We start from the raw sequence: 23,013 nt of genomic DNA, 5'->3' as shown, positions 1-23,013 counted from the left end.
AGATGCACGGGAGGACAGCAGGAGGCAGCCCAAACCCGGCTGGGCCAGTGTTTGAGCCCAGACAGTTCCACCGGTGTTCTCTGAGACCCGATGACGTCTGTGCCCATAGGGCTGTGTTTGCCACCCAAGGGACAAACGAGAGGCATAGCAGGGTGAAAAGCACCAAGGGCAAAAGCCCAGGATACAGTTTCGGGCAACTCACTGCCCCTCTGTAAAGATAAAACAGGGATGTGAACGTCCACCTCCCAAGGCCGTAGTGTGCACACAACCCCTTCTGGGTGATCAGGCAGGATGTAGACCCGAGGTGCAACATGCACAGCAAGCGCCCGGCATGTCAAAGGCATGTGAGCGATACGCGAGGCAGGAATGAACACTATGAATAATGTGCTCCCTTCCTTAGCTCTGGATTCAGGACTTAACTCCTTGGTTGTTTGGACATTCCTACCCATTAGGTAAAAATCACCCATTAATAAAATGCAGCAGGAAAAATCAGGCATGGTAAAGATGTGACCAGGCACAGATGGCGGGTAGAGTTTGGGATGCAAAGCTCCCCGCTCCAGAGCCCTGTGTGGCAAATGGTCCACTCTGGCCCATCTGCACTCCAGGTGAGGGGGAGGAGCCTGAGCCTCAGCACAGAAGTCGGCTTCTCAGCTGACTCCTACCTGTGAGAGGCTGAGAATGGAGCACATGTGTGCTGGTCTCAATCCTGCCCTTTACCTTGGTGTCTCAGTCATGTGGAATCTAACCCCATGGTCGCTGGCGTGGGAATTAGGGTGAGTATGAGTAGCTCAAAAACACTGCCATTTGCCAAAGCAAAACCAAACCAAACTCAGGAGCATGGAACAAACCAGGAGGAAAGGTATGTTGCAAAACTAAGGAGAAAGGAAACTTACAAAGGTGGGGACCATCTCTGCCAATTACCAGATACAGAAGCATGTGTTTCATCTTCGGGGAGCCGTTACCTGTATTTCTAGTTCCGGTTTTGGGGGCTGACCATAGCACTGTGCCGTGGTCCTAGTGGGGTGTATTACTAAGAACACCAAGGTCTGCACATGGCTCCCCGACTCACGGCTGTGGATTGTCTTCAATTAATTAAATAACCAGTGGTAGAAATGAGTGGGTGCCTTCTGCATTGGGCCTCTTGGGAACCACCCAGTGAGGGGGTGGGCACCGGGCGGCAGCCGTGGGTCTGCCGTTTCTAAGAAGATCAGCATGCTCTGAGAACGGTCCCCGTGCATGACCAACACAAGCAGGGGCACACGCTCAGGGTTAGAGAGTGAGGTTAGTTTGCTCTTTTAGTCACCCAAAGTTCTGGAAATGTGCTCACCGAAGGCCTGGATGCCCACTGAAGCCAGTGCATTTTGGTACAGAAAGTCTGGAGAATAAGAATGGACAGAGGAGAATATTTGGCAAACAGTCAGTGCGTGGCCTCGGAACTCAAGAATCTGAATGGCCTGTGTAAGGGATGCCACAAACCCACGTGAGCTGACGTGGAAACACCTCTGAGAAATATCACTGTGCGAAAGATGCAGAGTGCAGGACAGAATGTGTGCTACATCCTCGCTTGTGTATATGCTCACACATGCATACAACTTTCTGGAAGGCTGCAGAAAAGACAGTGAATAGCGAGACCAGTAATTGGGGAGTGGGAGACGTGGTCTTTTCATTTTCTGTCCTTCTCTACTGCTTAACTGTCTGCTTCACCACAGAGAGAGAGGATTTTAATAATCATTTTTAAAAAAGAGTTGGGACCTCCTTCACCTCCCGCCAACATCCCCTGTGGTGAGAGACGAGCCAGGCTATGGTTTCTCAGATGGACTTAAACAGGACTCATCTCAGCTGTGGCCTGAGAGTGTATCTCAGACAGGGCCAGTTCTGGTTCGGAGGGAGCTGGTTTTTTTGTTAGACACAGGCTACAAGCCAGACACTAAACAAGTGGATTCTTGCAACTGCGAGAGCCCTGTGTACATGAGGGCAAAGGTCCTGGCTTATCCTGGGCTGTATTCAATGGGATAAAAGCATGCACTCCTTTTGGTCTCTCTTTACACTAATGGCCAGCTTTAGAGGATTCAAGGCTCCTTTTCCAAGAAAAGTTGTTGTAATGACCATCACTGTCAGAGACCCTCACTTCTGACAACGGGAACGTGTCAATTCACACCATGTGAGACACATAGGGTCTGCATTCATCCTGTCACTCACCACTGGAGCTCCCTGAGGCTTGCAATAGAGCTACTTATTTATATTGATAATCATTTTAAAGGTCTATGTCTTCCCACTTCCAAGCAGAAAAGCATCTGGGAGAGCAAGTATCAAACAACAGGAAGACTTCTTGCCTCTCATTAGCCAAGGAGAAGATGCTGTCTTAGCCTGGTTTAAAGGCTTAAATCAAACCTAAATACATCACGATGTGGCCAAGTCGAGTCTCCAAAGGCTGGTTAGTGTTCATATGTCGTCGGTGAAGCTCCCTGAGTCTTGAGATTCTCGATTTTAATTAACATCGCTGTTGCTGGTTCCACCAAAGGGCCAAGAGAATGAACCTACTGCTACCTGAGAGATCTGATTAGATGCAGCCCGAGGCGGCCCACGGCATTGATCACTCAGCCGGCCCCTCCAGGGCCCCCTCATTTTACCTAGAGAGCTGCTGCTCTGTATAAATAACTTTCAGAGCAATTATTGAAAGAACACAGTACCAAGAGATGTCCTTAGTTTCAGGAAACACACAAGGAATTATTTAGGTGTAAAGAGGCATCACGTCGCAACTTACTCTCAGATGCTTCATGAAAAAAATACGTACGTGTGTCTCTGTACGTACACGCACTCAGAGATGCAGAGAAAGAATGATACAGCAAATGTGGTAAAATGTTAACATTTAGGGAATCTAGGCAAAGGGAAGGCAGGAATTCTTTATATTATTTTTGCAACTCTTCTGCAAGACTGAAATGAGAAATTATTTCAAATTAAATTTTTAAAAGAAACAAAAAGAAACATTGTACTAACTTTCATAATGAAACCATCATCAAACTCTCTAAACAAGCTAAGGACACTGAAATACAGGATTTTGAGTGACTGGGAAGATGACATGACCGTGCATTCCCAGAGCAGCGGCTCCCACACGCTCTCAATGTTCTTGTTCTCTTTGGTGCCAGGAAGACAATGTCCTCATGAAAGTTATTCTCTTTTTTTTCCTGTCTCTTTTTGATAAAATGACAACAGTAATTTCCTGAGAAAGGCTACCCACGAAAGGAAGGCCTGTTTCCAAAGTGCCCGGCTCATCTCTCAACTCTGGAATATATTTCTCGGTGTTAACTTTATTGATTACTCTCTCTCTAGTAACCATTTAAGGAGAGCGAGTGTTTTTGGCTAGCCTGTGAGCCAGTTATTCTGCTCCATGGTGCCAATGGATAGAATTCAAAAGAGAAAAATCAATTAACTTTCTGCTTCTGCTATTCGGATAAACTGTTATTTAATATCACGGGCAGGATGAATGGAAATGTGAAGACTGTTCATGGGCATTTTATTCACATGAATAATAAATCAGGATAAAAGCCTACAAAATTCAAAGTGACACCAGGTCAGAATCTTGGGCTCATGTGTGTCTCAGAGGGCAAGCTGCAGGGGCTAAAACTCGGGCCTTTTATTTTTCTGGCAAAGCAGAAAGAAAGAGCTTTCCTCCCCCTCGGTGAGTTCTCCGGGTTCCAGGCCAAGCAGGCTGGCAGCATCCTCCTTTCAGACAGCACCTCCTCCTTCACCTGACTCTGCGGGAGGCGGCCTGGATGCCCTCATTCCTCACTCAGTAACTGAACATTAACCTATTCAGGCCTGATACCTTTTTTAAACTTAAAAATAAAATAGGCATCTTCTTCCATGGTATCTTCTGAACATGAACGAGCCTCTTTTTGAGGATTCAGGTTTGTTGTTCAAACATCAGCAAAATGCTGAGCTTCTGGGCCTTGTGTCTGTGGAGCAGAGGCTCCTCTCTGCTCTGTTTCCTTGAAGAGAAAACAGAACCCGGCTTGCTTTGTGCTTTTGTCCATGAAGGAGGAGAGTTGTGTGGCTGCCTCATCTCCAGGAGAGCATCACACAGCTGTTTTTGTTTTTGCTTTTGTTTTACAAAATCAATCAGTATACGAGTGATTACTTCATCTTCTAGAAAATCATCTTCATCTTCGCATCTGCACACGGTGGCCTTCCAGGGACACGGTTCCGCCCAGGACTGGACTCTGCCACCGTGGGCCACCGCAGCGCAGGTTCTTCCTTCTTGTCTGTGGGCTCTTCCCACCCCACTTCCACTCCTGAGCCTGGGAGGCAAGCAGGTGCACCTCTGAGCCTCCAGACTCGCCACCCTCACGGGTGATGGCCACAGTCCCACACGCCCGAGGCCGGTCACTCTCTTCTATCCTTTATGCGTGACCTGAAGCAGAATCCAGGCCATGGCTGCACTGCAGGTCCCGCCCTGACGTTGCTGTGAGACGGACAGTGCTAGTGGAGTTTCCTGATGGACCAGCTGCATCACGAAATGTCTTTTTTGCTGGAATTTCACGCTTTCCATGGCTTTGGTCTAGCTTCAGTGATGTCACGTTGGTAGGCAGGAAAATGAAAAAACACGGGACACTATGGGAACCCTGATTCCTCCAGATAAGCTCTGTGGCTCTGTACTTCTACTCTCTTCGGGGAAGTCAGTGATTTTGGAATAATCGTTCATTGGAGGTTCAGAAAAAATTATAAAAATGAAACAGAGATGAGATTCCCCAGCTTACAAGCACAAACTTGATTTCCAGAAGCACCCTGCAGATAACTACGGGTACCTGAAATCTTACTGCTTGTATTTACAATAACCAAAGGCTTGATTTCCTGGGAGCCAGGAGCTAAGAGTCCTTAATCTGATAAATCTCAGGGAAACTGATTCACCAGCACTTGCTAAAAAAGCATCGTGCAAACTTCACCCAGACAGATAGTTTAGCTAGCCAGGGCTAGGAACCCTGCTCAGAGGAGAGATGCTCTGCAAAGGAGATTCACTGCACACGTTGAACAAGAGCCTCTGGCAGCAACACGTCTTCCTGAGTGTTTTTTCGGCAGCCATGGCCAGGCCGCTGTCGCTGCATCTCTCTTTGAAATAACAAAACCACCTGTCAGAGAACACTCAGCTCTGTATTTTACCTGTAAACTCTTCTGACGTTTTAATTAGTTCTGGATCAACTACACTTTTCACCAAGAATGTTAGGGAACCACATCACAGAATAACTTAAATGCAGTTAGTTCCCCTCTGCTGCTGGGTTAACCCCTGCCTGTTCTGCAGCCTCAGTGACATTTGGACTCAGGTTGTCAGTCTCCTCTCCCACTGCTGGGACTGGTCTTGGCCTGCGGTCTTTCTGCTGCAGCATGGCACCACAAGAGCAGAGGGATGTCCTAGGAGGCTGCTGAAATGCCCCTTCATCTGAGATTCGGAGCCAAACTCTGCTGCCGTGTGGTGGCCTGGCGCAGGGACTAGGGCAAACTGAGCTCTCCCAGGGCCCAGGACTTTCCTAGTCTCTCTCTTCACCTTTGACTTTCTTCTGCTTCGGGACAGAAGGTGCTGCTCACCCCTGGCTGCAGCCCTGGGCTTCTAACCACTATTGTTTCTGTCTTCCTTGCTGTGCCATCGCCTGTCCATTTGTATTTTTTCTAGCTTCTTCCTTTTTGGTATACAGCTTCTCCAGCAGAGAACGTGGGCTTCTGCCTGAGAAATCGCGCTGTGAGCACGTGAGATCTCTCCCTTCCTTCTGACCAGAGCTCTCACCAAACAGGCCTTTCACATGAACCCTTCTGTTTTAGGGCTTCAGTCCACAATTTCTGCTTCTGTTCATGAGTTCAGCGGCTATTTCTTCACAGCCAGAGGCAAGTGGCTCTTTATTTTAATCAGCACTCAGCTAAAACACAAACAAACAGCAGCCCTGCAGGAATGAATAAACAAACACCACTGCTCATGGCTCGACTGCCGGCCGCAGTGGGACTGTGCTTCCAGCGATTTCCGTGGCCCATAGAGAACAACTCACATCTTGGCTGCTGGAGTCAAGTCACCCTCCGTTTCCCCTACATCTGAGTTAAGGGCTGCAGTATCCATAAAAAGTGGGAGACCACGCAAATAGACACTTTCTTCTGAAATGAGGTGGGAATAAATAGAAAAAGAAGAAGTGTTTTACGGTTGACTTTCCTCGTCTCTTTCTGGACAGTGCTTGACAAGTAATTGCATTTTGCTCCACATTTAAAGCAGGGTCAGCATGTGTGTCTATGTTGTTCCTGTAAAGAAACTAAGCTGTGTGTAAGATGCTCTTGGACACCTTTCATATTGAATTTAAGAAGGCTAAATAAATATGAAAGGGAAAAAAGAAAACCCCTCACAGAATATTCTACTGAGATGGATTGCAGCACCATTTATCACTCTGTCTTTACCCTCCTCCCCACTGACACCAGGTTTTGTAAACTGAAGGGCTGGGGTCCTCTGAGCCCCTGAAATCTAGGGCTGGCTGGAGAGAAAGCCGGGTGGCAGAGACATAAGGGCCCTATTTGAAATGATGACTCAGGTGGAAGTCAACTGACCTGATTAATTTTAGTTTTTCTTCAGTTTGTGCTAAAAATATCTTGAAAAAATAAAATCAGTGGGCTCACCACCAGCAGTTTTATTCTTGGAGTAGAGGACACATAAGCATGTTCGATGAAGAAGTTGCTGTTCTAAGAATAAAGCTGTGTGGCCATGTAGTCAGTCACTCAGCCGCCCCGGGAAGGTCCCCCTCCGTCTGCTCAAGAGGCATCTGTCAGAGGAGACAGATCTGGGCCGAACCAACACAGGGGATGTTTCTGAACCTGACTGTGGAACAAAGCTGCACTCTTTGCAGTCCTGGGGGCAGAGGCACCATGGTGACTACCCAGCACTGGCCGAGACAGTGGCAGAGCAGGAAGGCAGGTCCACCTGGCCCTTAGGAATGGGATGGAGGGAAAGCAGACTCCTGGGAGGCGCTGCGAAGGGGCAGGCGGTGTGAGTGAGGGGGTTGGCATCTTAAAGACTCTCAGTTTATCTCCAGGGAGAAAAACATTAGGAAAGGCAAACAGTGGCTGCAACCAGCAATCAGAGAAGTGCTGGACGGCAGTCCCCGAGACAGAGCGATGGTGCAGGGGGCTAAGAACACGGATCTGGGAGCCAGAACACCCAAGTCTGAACCTTGGTTCCAACACCTACCAGCTGTGTGTCCTCAGGCAAGTTACTCAGCCTCTTCTGTGCCTCAGTTTTCTCAGCTGTAAATCGGGGACAACAGTACCCACCTCACAGGGTGGTTGTGAGGGTTAAATCAACTAACTTGTAAAGTGTTGAGACTAGGGCCTGGTGCATAGTGCTTGTTAAATAAACGAAATAAAAAGGGATCACACAGGAAGTCCTATAGGAAGAGTCTGAACAAAGGTGGCAGTGCCAGAAATGGTGGTTGACACACACTCCTTGCAGCAGGGGCAGCGGCCAATGTGGGAACTGCACCCAGGGCCTGCCAGTGAGCTGGCGACAATGTGGTTCTGCTTTAGGGCTACCATCAGTGCAGGGCAAACCCACGAAAGCTGGAGACTCAGAGCAAGGAGCCTGGCTTTGCTGGGCGTGAGTCCATGACACACAATACCCAGCTAGACCTACCCTGGCTGGCTAACAGTTTTGTTGGAGGGGCTCTGCGGGTTCCCCACCCGTGCCTGGTCTGTCTTCACTCTCAAAGGCAGCCACAGTCCTGGCTGCTCAGAGCACAGAACTGAGGGCAAGGCTTTTTTCCCCCTGCAGAGGCCAGGGGTCATCGGCCTCCTCTCCCCAGAGAAAAGGGTGGGAGGGACACCTCTGGGCTTCAGGGAAACTCACCACTTTGGGCTTGAATGGCGGCTGGATCTCCCTGTTCTCCAGTTTCTCCCAGTCGATCCTCCGGAAGAAGGCATGTTCTCGCACGTCCCTCTCGCCCTCGGGCCCACAGCCCAGCCGCTTGCCGGGGTGTTTGGTCATCAGCTAGAAAGCAGAGGGAGGAGGAGGAACTGATGCACAACATGGCGATGACAGCTGATAAAACTGCCTTGTCTAATTGAAATTTGCTAAAAGAGTAGAACTTAAGTATTCCCCCCTCCAAAAACGGGTAGATATGCGAGGTGATGGATGTGTTGACTCAATCCTTTCACTATACATATATGTATATCAAATCATCATGTTGTGCACTTTAAATATACTACAATTTTATTTGTCAACTATACCTCAGTAAAGCTGAAAAGGAAAGAGAAACAAAAGGACCCAGAGGAAAATAAAAAAAAGGGAACAGAAGAGAATGCTGGAGGACACGCCGTCCCTTTGCGGCTCTGCCTCCAGCCCTGACGGCGTGGACACCCGGGCAGCACCTCAGGATGCTTACCAAGAAACTCGGCATCTTGCACAGAGTGATACCAACTCACAAATACAATGTGACGAGCATGGCCCTTTCTACGGTGATTTTCACAATAAGAAAAAGAGGAAGAAATTTGGGCCCAAGCCCAAACATAAGAAGAATTGAAACAGGTGTCTTTATACACTATCTGTTTTAGAGCTGCCATTCTATATGTATATAAAGATAGGTATTCAAAAAGGTATGTAATCACTAAAAATTGTGTGTACTAAAAGGATCACAGCCAGTATTACATATGCTATTCTAGCCAGCATGACACGCCTATTTATTGCCTAGACCAAAACATTATCAATCAAAGACCCATGGATTGGAAAAACAAATGCTGTAACAGGGAAGATGACTAGTTACTTTCAGCGTGCCACTGCAGGATGGCAGAGGTGAACACCCTTTGAAGGCAGGAGCCAGTTCTCCCTACCTTTGTACATAAATAGTGCCTTGCCCTTAGGAAGAGACGTGATAAATGCTTCCCAGAAAATGTTAAGAGTGAGTTGTACACCATGTTACTAAGCCTGAAAAGAATTCTGTTATTTCAAAGTTGAAATAACACTCCTGGGTATTTCCTCAACAGAAATGCATTACGTTCCCCAAAACACATGACCCAGAAGGTTCATGGCAGTTCTATGTGGAACAGGCCCAAACCAAAGTGGAAACAACCCAAAGGAGAGAATGGGTAGATAAGCAGTAGAATGGATAAATAAACTGGTTATGTTCACACAACAGAATGCTATGCAGCAACATGAAAGATGGAACGGCAGCCACGCACAGCACCATGGAGAAATCTCAAGACCACGATGTTGAGGGAAAGAGGCCAGGTCCAGGGAGCATCCACTGCAGGATGCAGCATCCATTCCATTTGTGCCAGGTTCAACACAAGCGAGACTAATTCGTGCAGCTACAAGCGGGCAGACCGCTTATGTTGGGGGTGGGAAGTGACTGCAAGATGGGATAAGAGGGGGCTTCCTGGGCGTTGGAAACACTCTTTCTTGACCTGGGTGTAGTTACATGGGGGGATTCATTTTGTGAAAATTCATTGATCTATATCCTGATGATTTGTGCCCACTTCTGTATGTATGTTACACCTCAAAAAAAAAAAAAGGAAACGAACAAAGAACTAACCAAGACATACCACGTGAGGCAAGAGAAGACAACTAACATTTTCCAAGGGCCTGCGATTACGTCCGGTGACCCGCACCACAACTTTATGAGGTGGACAGGAAACTGAAGCACAGTACGATTAGCTGACGGGGCCAGCATTCCAGGAAGGGCTGGGATTTGAATCCATTTTCCAGGCCCCCTCTTTTCTCACTGCGCCCTGCGTGTCACCAAGCTCCAGCCCTCAACAGCCAAAAGCAGGGGCGAGGGTCTGTGGTCTTTCCACCATCCCTCCTCGAAGTGTGGGGATGGTATTATCTCCTGTCCCTGTCCTCGGTCCTGATCCAAAAGGAATCCAAATCGACTTACTCCTTTGCAGATGGAAACGGCCTCCTTGGACAGGGATTTGGGGTAAGAAACGTTGTGCTCCATTATAGACTGAAACAGTTCGTCTTCATCTTCGCCATCAAATGGAGGCTATTCCCGCAAAGAGAGAGACGGGAAAAGATTTAGCAGAGTCATTCATTAACGTGGCACAGGAAGATTCAATTCAGCACCAGAGACAGGCTGGGGGGCTTCTAGGCACACCGCAGGCTGCAGAGTCAGCTCACTTAACGTGCGGGTTTATTTGATTATCTTTAATTAGGCTGGCGGCTGTGTGTTTTTCATTTTTCCCTCTGTCCCTTTCATTATCTTGCCCTGGGCAACCCAAAGCAATCTTTAGGGAAAATGTTTTTGAGTAATGCTTTTAATGATTTGCAAATAAATTATAATTAATCCATTAGTCTTGTAATTATGTGTTAAAAAATCTAATTACGATCAAGTTAGGTTACAGATAGCTTTGTGTTCAGAAGGTGGAGGCGGGTGGAGAATGCTAACGCTTTGGGATTCTGAACATGGGGTGAAGCAGCCATCAGAACATGGGCAAACAGGGCTCCCCAGGTTCAGGAATTCATACCACAGCCCTTCTGACCCAACAAAGAGCTGCTCTCGTGGGACTGGCCACCCCTGTGGTGGGCAGTGATGGGAGCGTAGTTTCCACTGGACACCTTCCTGTCCTCTTCTGCAGGGTCCACAATCTCCACATGGAGAGTGGGACACGTAGTGGCACTGGGGGCGGTCATGACTTTAAGGTCAGGTGGGTCTGCACCAGACTTCTAGCTCTAACCACCTCCTTGCTGGGTACCCACAGGAAAATGACTTACCTCTTTAAGACAGTTTTCCAATTTTTAAAATGGGGTACCTGGGTGAGTCTTTAAAGCACATGATATTTGGTCTTGTACCCAGTAAGTGCCCATGGAGGGTGCTTAGCAGTGTTGGTTCTGTTATAAAGCAGATGAACTGTCTTGGAAGGGGCTGCCAGAATCCTCAGAAGTAACAGGTGAGTCAGGATGTCCTTCAAGCTTTGTCCTCCAGTACATCTTTAATCTCGAGAGGGCTAGTAAACTACCTATCACTCTGGCAGGATGGCACACAGCATAAATGGGTTTATGGGAACTTTCTAACATTCCCCCTTGGCTTAGCTAACCTTGAGCTTAGCATTAGAAAGGCAGACCAGGGGCCAGCCCTGTACAGAGGACCCCCCTATGTTTAATCTTGTATTTTCCTTCTCATGGAACAGAGGACTCACAGTCACTTTGGCCAACAGGGTTAGGGTTGAGATAACGACAGTCTGGCTTATATTTAAATGATATCACGGACCAAAGAGAACTGTGCAGTAGTCAGTAGAATTTCCCTTCTTATCAACATTTCCCTTGAGTAAGAGAGAGCAACTGAACCAAGCAGAGCCCTCCCTCAACCACCCCTCACAACCCACCCCAACCTGCTCATCTGACCCTGAACCCTCGTCCTCCCCGCTAACCGCAGCCCTGAATAGGAGCTGGTTATGGGGTCCGCACACGGAGGCCACACCCACCTGAGAGAAAGAAGCCAAGTCTCTAAAGAATGCCACCTTGGGACCAGGGATGGGAGAACGGGGGGTTAGGGGATTGGTGCCACTTATGTTTTTCTTTTTTGTCTAGAAGTATAAATAAATAGGCCTCTTTTCCGGTTGTAAGTGCCTGGTGTAAAGAATGTTTAATGTGGTCCAAGCAGGCAGGCGGGTGAGAAGAACAAAAAGCAGCCTGCCTGTGAATGACTCAGAGCGGAGCAGGGGCAGCCTGCGCAGTGAGTTCCCAGCGGCAGAAGTAACATGGCGCCTGGGATCCCACAAGGCAAGTCAGTTGGGGCAGACACCTCATTGGGAGGTGTAGGCTGCAAACGGTCACCTGCGTCAGCAGGGGGATGTGTCACTTCTGCCTACAGAGAACAGAGCAGGACAGGGTGGGGTGCGGCAGGACTGGTCAGGAGCTACAGTAGAGGCCAGTCCTACTGTCCGTCCCACCACATCTTCTCTGCCAGACATCATGAACTACTTCTTCTGAACACATGTTCTATGACACCTGCAAAACACCCCACTTTCCCGAATAAGTGACGCACATATGTGGCTGAGGAGGTTTGCATAACTAAAACGAACAGCGTGCTGTTTTCCTTCAGGATGCGAACTGCACACCTCCAGGGGGGCACCACTTACTCTGAATTTGCTATGTGTGCAAGCTCTTCAATGTCATAGTGCCCTGGGTGTGAGCAGGGCACAGCTTCTGCTTCTGGACAACTAAGAGACACCTCACACCATGGCCTCTCAGCGCTGCTGGTCAAGATAAGCTACATAATTTGTGGGTCTCGGTGCAAAATGAAAATGCGGGGCCCCTTATTTAAACATTATTAATAATTTCACAAGGGCAAGAGCAGAGCGCTAAAGCAAACGTGCAGGGCTCTTCTGACCTCGGGCCCCGTGCACCTGCTGGTCGCACACGCATGAAGCTGGCCCAGTGTGATGTACTTTCCTGAGTAATGACAACAGCACCAGAGAGATTCACCCAGCCTCTTGGACGATGCTCACGTACTGGCAGCAGGAAGGCTGCAGGGGCCGAGTCACAGACAACCCGAGCTAAAGGCCTAAGGGACACTTTCTCCAGAGAGAAACTCAAGCCAACCTTCCCCAGGCACCTTTCTCAAGTGAGGCAGCTACAAGATCGGCCTCATTAGGTCCATGCACCTGCAGCCTTTCTTCGCCCTCTAATGTGGAAGACACGAACTGGTTGGGGAACATTCTGTGCAGGGCGCTGGCCTATCACTCCTGCTTAATTGCCTCTAGGCATGGCACCCAGCCTTGCCCAGGTGAGCCTCCCCACGGATGCTAATTCTGGAAATGGATCCTGCGTGTCAGGGATTAGGCCTTATCTACCGTGGGTCAAAGGAAGACTTCTACCGGGAATTCTCCCTGCATCCCCACGATACCTGGCTCCTGACACACCCGAAAGAGTATTCCATAGAACGTTAATCCTACAGGATCTTCTTGGGTCAAGTAGTACCCTATACCTCCTTCTGGAGATCTGCATTAATATTTACATTTTAAAGGCCCTCAGAAATCCTGCAGTGAAGAAGGTTGTCTAACCAAATGTGAATCATTGCAGTCTAGGTTTGGAAGGATCCTCAGAGGCCCCTTAGGCACATGTGTTGCAATAAGATTCCTAAACTGCAACAAAAGCCACAAGACCACATGTCCTGTGGCAAAGCCTCAGGGTTTCACTCTGTGGTCCATGGACGGGGTGGTCCTCAGGATTGGGGCTTCTCCTGTCAGCACATTCCAGGGAGGACACAGGCCTCTCTCCCTAAGCACTGTTATCGCCCACTGAGTCTATGTTGCCTGACAAAGAAGGACGACCAGCACTTGGGAGAGAGCAGTAGCAGTAACATTGACCTCTCAGGTTCTTTGCTCTGCAGGCATCACTCACTCACTCCCCAAACAGCCTTATGACTTGGTCCTATCAGTCCCATTGTACAGGTGAGGTCATTGAGGCTCTGTTAAGTGCTTTGGCCAGGGTTATAGAGCTGGGCTGCTGAAGGACCAGGATTCAAGGCCAACATCCCGACTTGGGAGCTCAGACTCCCAGCCATTCTGACAATGCCGCCTCCCCACATCTGCCCAGATCGTCAGACGGGGAGGGAGGACCCCGGTGCTGCTGCTGGTAGGGCTGAGTGGGAGGTGCTCGGCTGCTGGTGCACCCAGCACGTAAAGAGGACTCGACCATGGGCAAAGGTCATTTCGGTAAACTTTAAAAGGCTGATTCATATCCTGCACAACAGGTAGTGGGGAGTTCTGATAATAAAGAGGGGGCAGTCGCCGTGGTCTGAGATGTTTCAGGTCATTGTGTAAAGCGTGGTTGTCTCTAGACTAGAGAGACCTGGCATGATGTCCCGGCTCTAATTTGCATTCTCTCTTGCTCAGGACTGATGTCTACTGTGGTACCCACGCTGACGGAGCAGCTGCCATCTTGGTCTTGCTGCGGCAGAACTGGAACAGGAGCTCTGGGGTGTCTTGCTTCAGCACTTAAGTGCTCCACCCTGGAGCACGTCCGCTCAGATCTCACTGGTCAGAACTAGCTGCGCACGCCACCCAACCATGAGTGAGCCGGGAGGTGCGATCCCACCATGTGCCAGAAGGGAGCAAGACCCGAGATACCCAGTGAACCGCAGTAACCACCATCACATTTGGAAAAGCTCCCTGGAGCCCTATTTTAAATTAAAATTACGTATTCTTTGGGGAAGGGAAAGCCCATGAGAGTAGCATCCACATTCCCTTTATCTAAACACAAAAAATTGCTCTCATTTTTCTGTGGACTCCTAGGCTTTCCATATTATTTTCAAATTATGACGCATAGTTTGGGGGTCTTTGTTTTTCACGGACTGTTGCAAACACATTTTCTCTGTGGCCACCCGGGTACGGCATCGTCAGTGACTCATTTGTCCGTGGGTACATTTACAATTGCTCCCAGGGCTGTATTCTAACAACTAATGACTACAAACATCTCTGTGCATCTCAATTTTTTCTTCTCTGAATTACTTCCTAAGAATAACTTCCCAGGTGCGGCATTATGCAGCCAAAGGATGTGCACGTTGTTAGGGCTCTTGTTAAGTCTCTCCAGGTCACCCTGGGAGCATTCTTAGAGGTGACTTTGCTCTCAGGCCTTGGTGGGGAAGGCAGGTCAATGGTGAAAAGTTATAATTACATTCATTTTCCTTCCCAGGAATGCCAGCTACGGAGCCTGGGGACCACAGGGGGTGACGTGTTGCTGAGGTACTTAGTACATAACACTTTTGAATTGCTTCTCTCTCCTCTTTCCCCCATTGCCATGATTATTTTTAAATTTCTACAGATCTGGACTCAGTGTTTCAAGCTAAGCTACCTGTGAACCAAAATCTTGGCCTGGTGTACAAATTTTCAGAACCGGGGGTGCCCTCCTTAACAATATGTAATTTGTGAATTTTAAACAGACGAATGAGGGGTGATGGTTCACACTTTCCAAAATGATGACTAAATCACTAGGAAGTGGTCTTTGGGGGGGCTGCCATGTTTATTTGCAGGGGACCAGCAGCGGGAGGTGGGAGAGCCAAGGACAATTCAGACTGAGGTTCTGGGATAAAGTACCCAATGGCGATTCATTAGGAGTGAAGACAAAGCACAAATAACCCTGGCAGAGGGGAGGGCCAGTCCCTTTATGACGAACACCCGTGAACACTTTGAGCTGCAATACGTCGTTAGAGAGCTGGGTAAATACTATTTATCCCCGAGAGTAATCATATTTGTCAAGCAATCCAGGCACTGAAGACAGACTCAGGCTGTTTATACTTAACTACCCCCTTGGTTGCTGACAATAAATAAGGTAAATGCGCAGAAAATTGCAATAAGCTATTTTTTTCTGCTCGTCTTCAGCCTTCTGTGAATAAAGAGGATACATTAAGACCACAACCCCATCAGCAACTTTATAATTTATCTTACTTTTCTTTCTTTTTTTTTTTCCTGCTTTATCTCCCCAAACCCCGCCCCCCACCCCCCCCCCCCCTACACAGTTGTATATCTTAGTTGCTGGTCCTTCTAGTTGTGGGATGTAATCTTACTTTTCAATAACAGCATCTAGTCCCTCTGTGGGGTCTCGGAAGCTCCTGCAGCTTTGCGGGCCGTGGGTACTATGTGCAGGGCCTTCATTATCCCTTCTGGACTGAGTCACAGCCCAGGGATATGTTCAGATTTGCACTGAGGAGTCAGAGAAACACCACGAAGGGGAGCTGATGAGAATCCTGTGCTTGCGGCAGGCACAGTGCAGATTCAGAGGGCAACGGCTGCTATCTGTGCTTACCAATGCGCCCCAATGTGGGACGTTGTTAAGGGCCATTTTTTGACTATCACCATTCTCAACAGAGATTATGAAAATTTCAAGGGATCATATGAGGCAGGCTAATTGACTCTCAGAAGCAGGATGGGAAAGAATGGAAATGTGCCAGAATGTTTATGGAACCACTTGGTTTGGGGAGGACCCTGCGCACAGTCACTCAGTTGGGTGCATAAAGAAGGTAAATCTTCAAGTCAGGGGCCTCCAGGCCAGCCTGCAAAGGAGACCTTCTCATTTTGCAAATGAGGTAGGACTTCAGAATGCACTCCAAAGGGGCCTTCCCTGCAGAAGTGCAGCGTTTCCTGAGCTCTCCCCTAGGGAATGAAGTCCCAGGAAGGCTTGGGGAGGAAGGAAGATGGGGGGGGGGGGGGGCTTGCCTCAGGCCTGGGTTCTGAAATTCTAGTCTCCTGCTGGCCACTAAGAGTCATCTCATTTTCTCTCTTGTCAAGTGCCTTTGGAAACAGATCCTGGCTATTTCCACCCAACCAATTTCGTTTGTTGGCATATGCAAATGCGACTCTTAATGAAAGCAGGGTTTGTTTTCTGGATTTGAGAATCAGGACATTCAAGTGGGATCAAGGAGGGGACTCAGCTTTTTTGCCTTCACAAGCTGCATGGCTCCCAGGGGGCCGACAATTCAGTCAAATCTTATCGTCAAAATTCTAAAGAGCGGAAATGAACTTAAGGAGCAGGCAGGCAATTCACTGACAACCGTTCTATATAACTCGTTTTTTTGTGTTTACAAACTGAAGTTTTTAGCCTAAGAAGAACGTTTTATTGGGAGAAAAAAGCCTAAATAAATAATGCACAGACCATTTAAAAAATATCAATAAAGTCTTAGCATCATTGAGAAATGATGACCACATGTAGGCCAGTACTTTCTATCTTTTAACATCTAAATGACTAGTATCTAAAAGATATAAGACACAATGAGAGAGATACAAAGATGACATCATCCCACCCCAGCCCAGAGGGAAAGCCAATGGTCTTGCAAAGATCTCCACTCCCACATGACCTGGTGCTCCCCCTTCCTCTCTGACCTCAGGCCTCCCACCTCCTCTCTAGCCCACTCTGCTCTAGCCACACTGGCGGCTTCCTCTCCATTTCTTAAACATAGCCACACACTCCAACCCCAGGGCCTTTGCATTTGCTGTTCCCTGTGCCTGGAATGCTCTTGCCCCCGATATGCACATGAATATCACCTCACTTCCTTCTGGTCTTAACTCTATCTCTACCTGAGGCCCTCCCTGGCTATCCTAGCTAAAATTTCAACCCTCTCCCAATACTATATCTTCTTTTCCTGCTTTGTTACTTTTCTTCTTTGCTTATCACTATTATATATTTTCCTTATTTAACTTGTCTATTGTCTCTCTCTTTCTCTAGATTGTAAGCTGCATAAAGGTAAGGATCTTTGTTTTGTTCATGGCTCTCACCACACACATAGTAAGCATTCAATAAGTATGTGTTGAATGAGTAAATGACTGAGTCAATGGATGTAACATGTCAGAAAGGGTGACTTTTTTCCCAGGAACAAAGATTCAAAAATTTCTTTGGGGGTAGCTCTGCTGCTCAACATGGGCATTTCTTTCCACTCTCTCTTACTAAGGCTTCTGGCTATGGAGGGTCAAGCACCCTGGCACCAACAGCTGAGTGCTGGGAATTATTAAAAACTGCCTGCAACAGAATTGTTTTTACGTATAACGGCAGAGATCCGGCAGATGCTCACCAAATAAGCTTCCCTTGCACAGTTCATAGGTACACTATACTTCCCAGCCCTCTGTGTCTCAGGGGGGCCAGGTGCAGGGGAATGTGGGCAGGAGAGATGCATGCCACCTCTAGGCCTGGCCCCTGAAACATTCTGTGCAACTGTCCTCCTGCTCTCTCTTCACTGGCTGCTGGAGTAAGGAGGATTCAGTGGAGGAGTCTGCCGGCCTAAAAGATGGTGGAGCCAATGGATGGGAGAAGTCTGGGCCCCTGAATGACCACGTGGGCCAGTGTTCTCCCTCTCTCTCACCCCAAGGACTGTGCCAAGGGTGTGAAATAAGCCTGTGCTGTATCCGAAGCCTCTGGGATTCTGGAGATGCTCGTTAAAGCAGCCGGTGACTTACCCTGATAATATAGATACTAAGGCCGTTAGATTAGAAAGTGCCATGTTAGGCAGTAATGCACTTGGTTATCAGATGTATGTCACATCCTTAAGAGAAACCTAATTTGCCTTTTCTTAACTAGAAGTTCAGCCTCGCTGGACTTCTGTGAAAATTACAATGAATTGCCAAGGATGAGATAAGGGGAGGTGGGGAAAAGCTATTAAAACACTTCAAGTTTGTCTCCTTCCTTTAATAATAATACTGATTATACACATGGGCAGCAGCTGGGGTAATTTTTGCAGACAAGCTTATAGGGAACCAGAACCCAACCCCGGTTGTGAGATACTTAAAACTCACAGAGGCCACTGTCATCAACATGCAGGAGACTTTTGTGTATAAAGTGAAAGCCACATTGTCTACACTCCAGGTTGTAGCTTTCAATTTGGGGTTTTTATGACTAGAAGATAATTTCTGTGCACACTGAACATAATCCACTCTCAAGGGGGGGTTTCTCCCTGTTTCTGGGTCAGGGAAGTCAGACCAGCATCAGCTTTACCATGCTGCCAGCTCCTGCTGTCACGGCCCAAACAGAGCTGAAGTATTCACATTATCCAGCAATAAACCAGCATGAAAATGCAGTAAAACATACCTGCCCTGCCAGCATTTCATACAATAGGACGCCATAGGCCCACCAGTCCACGGATTTTCCATATGGCTGATAAGCGATTATCTGTGTGAAAACAAATACATCAATTACACTTAGTGGTCAATCAAATAGCCTGTGTTAGACGAGACAAGTCAAGTATGTAGGCATTTACACACTCAGGTCATGCAAACGTGCAATGACAGTATCTGTCTGATTTCCACACCAAGGAAAGAGGGCCCTTCAAATCAGACACACTGAGAACTATCACCCCATGATTTACCACCCAAAACCTGTTTGGGAACTCCTCTTCTGAATCCACTTGGAGATGCCACAGTGCTGTTTGAGGTAGATTTCATTATCCTCATTGGTGAAAAAGTTTGGACACTAAGGTAGATTTTAATTCTTGGAAAAAGCCAGAGGTCATTCAGAGCAAGGGTCTGATAAATAAGATCAAATTATGTAACAGGGTTTTACTAAAAGTAATAAGGATGACGACAAGGATGATGATGAAGTTAATGAAGAGGAAGAAGGAGGAGGAATGACTAAAGTAAAAATCCTAGTTTTCTTGTGTTACACACACACGTGCAATGATGTCTGTTAATGACTGAAGTTTTAAAACGTGTTGAAAGAGACATAAAATATAACAATCAAATGTAACCTCTGGACCTTGTCTGAATCTTGATTCAAACCAACTGTTAAAAAAAATTTGGAAAATTTAAATATGGTTTTGATATTAGATGATACTGAGGGATTATTGTTAATATTGTTAGGTGGGATAAATGGTATGGTGATTGGTTAAAAAGTGTCCTTTTCAGTTAGAGGTGAGTGTAATTTATGAGTGAAACGTATGAGAGACGAAGTATCTGTGAGTGAAGCAACATGATATGTCAGATTTATTTTAAATACTTTAGTTAAATAGATGAAGGAAGAACAGATGAAATGAGCTGGGAAGACGTAGGTGCCGTTGAAGCTGGGTGACGGGCCCACAGGGACCCATCCCTCTACTCTTCCCCCTACTTGGTGTCCGTCAGAAGTACTAGACTAACTCTACAACCTCCCCTTGTGGAAGGGAGTAATGCTGCTCTGAATTTACACGTGTGGCGTGGCTTATTAGCATACTGGCATGGGTAGGCTGTGCACCGAATGCACACAGTCCCCAGACCTGGGTCACGCCCCAGGATTTGAGGTGAAGACACCTTAACAGGTACGCAGCTCAACCATTCTGCCACTTGGCATACAAATTTGACTTTGAAATGTTCTAGGATATTTTTAATATCCCACTATGTCTAAGTAAATGTTCTGGAACGTAAGCAAACTGCCTGCATGTCTGCCCATCTCCGTCTCTTTAACGTAGCACTCATATTTGTTCCTGCAGAAGAAATCCAGGCTCCCAGGGCTTGCCTCCGTGTGGGCAGCAGCAAGGGGTTGCACGCCTGGATCTGGCAGCTTTATGGCTTGTCAAGGAGATGATAATCAAAGGAACCTACAAGGAGGCCTTAATTTCTTTTTAAAACGACATTTGTTCTTTTCTGCAGACTTGGAAAATACATGCACAAAAACCTACCAAAGTGGGTCTCTAATTTATAACCTGATGATGTGAAATGATGCGTGTCATTCTAGTTGCAAGACAGAAAAGATTTGGATCAACGCCTGTCTACCAAGTAGAAGAAGAACAGAAATTCTCTTTGGGAGAGTAAGAGTACCCTTGCTGAGCACCTGCTATACATCAGATGCTCTACACGCATTTTGTATAATCTGAAGAGGCAGAAGGTATTATTATTCCCATTTTATAGGTGAGAATACTGAGGTGCAAAAAGCTCAAGAGACTTGCCCGAAGCCAATCTGTCAATAAGTGGCGGTCTGAATACTGACATATTTGTTTTAAAAATGCAATTTACGGCTTTCAGATTTATGTAATCATTCATACTGAGACTAATAAAATATTAAACAAAGGGCTTTGAGAAGTATTTTGAAGAGACTTGAAATCATCATTTCCATTGTTGCCATTATATTTCAAAAGTACTTGAATAAAACTTGCTCTTGTAACTATATTAACACCAGTCCCTGCGATCTCTTTTTACTAAGCAGGGTTTTAGTGAGCTTGCTTCTACCACGGGCAGAGCTGAGGCACCACGCTGCCGTGTGAATGACCAGGCTGAGGAGTGGCGGGGCTGAACCTCACACTTTATTTCACATCTTATATTCTACAAATATCCGAGCAGTCTTCCCAAGCAGACCCCTCTACTTGGGTGGTGAAAAATGCCACCCGAGTTTGGGAAGCTGCCAGAAGTCAAGGGTGTGGAAACCCTGTTTCTGGTCAGAACTATTTCACAAATCCTAAAAGCCATGGCCACCTGAATTTTTGTGTTCTTTTCTGACTCCATATCAACTTTGGTCCAACTTGCTTTTCATTTTCTATTTCTACAGCATTAAACTCTTATGGCTCCTGCTGATAACACCCTCTTTCTCCTCCAAGGCTTACAAAAGCGGAACGCCAAATGCCAACAGCTCACTCTTCTTGGCGATGGCGTTTGTCAGTCCCTAGAGCCTGCCAGCTCAGCCACTGGGCCAGGATTACAAAGTCACTGAGCACTGCGGTGCCTGCAATTGCGATAATAGGATAGGATCTAGAATTTAGCTGCAGCATTTCCTTCTGGAGAAGCCACAATCTGTCACCCCTGGCTTGTGCACTAGAAGAAGTGAGAAGGTCCGAAGATCTCAGTAACAGGGTACAGGGGTGCAACCTTACCATCCCAAATTCATTTTTACAGTGAAGCCTGCTTTCCTCTCAACGATCAACTGCTACTAAGAAAACCTTGAATTATCCAAAATCTCACTGCAAAAGGGAAAAAGTATTATAGAGCCCCATTTGAAGACAAACATCCAGATACACATGATTTAGGATGCTGGTTGCACTGTCCCTTGTGAGCTGTCTAGCACTGTCCAGTACTGTAGCCACTAGCCACATGTGGCTACTGGGCATTTGAAATGTGGCTAGTGCAAACTGACATGCGCTCTGGGTGTAAAATACGCATCAGATTCTGGAGACTTAGTACCAAAAACTGCAAAGTATCTCATTGATAATTTTTATTTTGGATACATTGGGTTAACTAAAATGTATTAAAATTAATTTCACCTGTTTCTTTTTTGACTTTTAAAAACATGGCTGCTAAATGTTTTTGGCTTGCATTTTATCTCTATTGGACCGCGCTGGTCTAGACATTTCTCACTGGCTCCTACAGTCCTTTCTGGTCCCCTGGGTCTTATTGACCCAGGCAGCCAGCTTTGGGCTGAGGACCAGGCTCAGAGACCACAGAATGGATGGCGAGGCTCTCTCATCTCTCTCTCCAATGGGCACAGGAGCAGGTGTCCCTGGCACTTGTGCGCCAATCGAGGCCTACAGCCAAGCCCAGGGGCTGCCTGACATCCTGAAGCCCCAGGCAAGGGGCCGAGCTGGCAATTTGGTTTCCCACAGCAGAGAAACTCACAAAAGGAGAGGCAGACTTGGCAAGAAGGGCTCCGAGTTGGCGGATCTCCCTCCAGCACATGGGAGGTTGAACTTGAGCTTTAAAGACAGACCTCCAACAGGGCCACTGCCATTCAGTTTTACTGCTATTTGTTATTATGATCATTATTATTACACTTACATGAGCCAGATTGCTTGTGGGGGGAATGTCAGGATGTTACAAATGGCTGCCTGTCTTGCAAAAGTGAGATATGAATGAGCTTTCTCCCAGCCTGGGCACAGGACCAGGAATGAAAAGGGCTTCTCATCTTCTACCAGGTCAAAGGCCTACAGCTGCTGGAAGGATGTTGCTCTAAGGCCACTCACCCATCCACCCTCTGCCAGGGCTACACCCTTGCAGGCTTCACAAAGAGGATGTGGCTTCAGAAGCTCTCTGGGAGAAACTGGGGGCAGCACGGTAAGGTTTGAGATGCTACCGGCAAAAGCAACAATTCTGTACCTGACACCACCGTCAGCAAAGTCACACATGCCAGGCTCTTTAGCTCTGTCAGCCCACGTAGCCCTCACCAGACTCTTACAAGGCAGGAGCATCCCATGTCAAAGATGAGGAAACGAGGTACAGAGGGGTCAAGCAGCTTGTCTGAGGTTACACTGCTAGGCGGTGGCAAAGCTGGGATTGGAACCCTGGTGGTCTGGCCTTGGCATGCACATTTTTGACCATTTTTCTATGCTGAAGGCTCATCAGCTCTTGACCTGGTGTGGTACCCTAGGCAGCTCTGGTGGGAACTGGCCCAGTTAAGGTGACTCTTGCCAAGAGGGGTTCCAATGTGCAACAGGATTGAAACAGCCAAGATGCCCACTTCACTCAGGAACTTGGGTCTGAAGGCTCTGTCCAGAAGGACCCATGAGACTATAACATGCGTGCGAGGAGACGCACTCTCCCACTCCTGGTTGCACCTTCACTGAACTCCACTCTTCATTTTCACATCTTAGCTACTCGCCAAACCCCCAGAGCCCA

At 47.4% G+C, this 23,013-nt stretch overlaps 1 protein-coding gene across 4 annotated transcripts in view; it reads right to left on the bottom strand.

The window, feature by feature from the left end:
• Positions 1–23,013, bottom strand: part of PRKCA (protein kinase C alpha) — a 405,935-nt gene that overhangs the window by 10,497 nt on the left and 372,425 nt on the right. For 3 of the 4 annotated variants that reach the window (XM_070560196.1, XM_070560197.1, XM_070560198.1), the window contains 3 exons: positions 18,533–18,613; positions 9,894–10,001; positions 7,868–8,008 (listed from right to left, as the gene is read on the bottom strand). In XM_070560196.1, the coding sequence (XP_070416297.1) occupies positions 7,868–8,008; positions 9,894–10,001; positions 18,533–18,613 (330 nt within the window). Of the gene's footprint in view, positions 1–1,327; positions 1,376–7,867; positions 8,009–9,893; positions 10,002–18,532; positions 18,614–23,013 lie in introns of all 4 variants that reach the window. The other variant, XM_070560194.1, reaches the window with a different exon arrangement.

The sequence above is a fragment of the Equus przewalskii genome, chromosome 10 (genome assembly GCF_037783145.1).
Source record: "Equus przewalskii isolate Varuska chromosome 10, EquPr2, whole genome shotgun sequence".
Lineage (NCBI taxonomy): Eukaryota > Metazoa > Chordata > Mammalia > Perissodactyla > Equidae > Equus > Equus przewalskii.
This window is presented reverse-complemented; position numbering and strand designations above follow the sequence as displayed.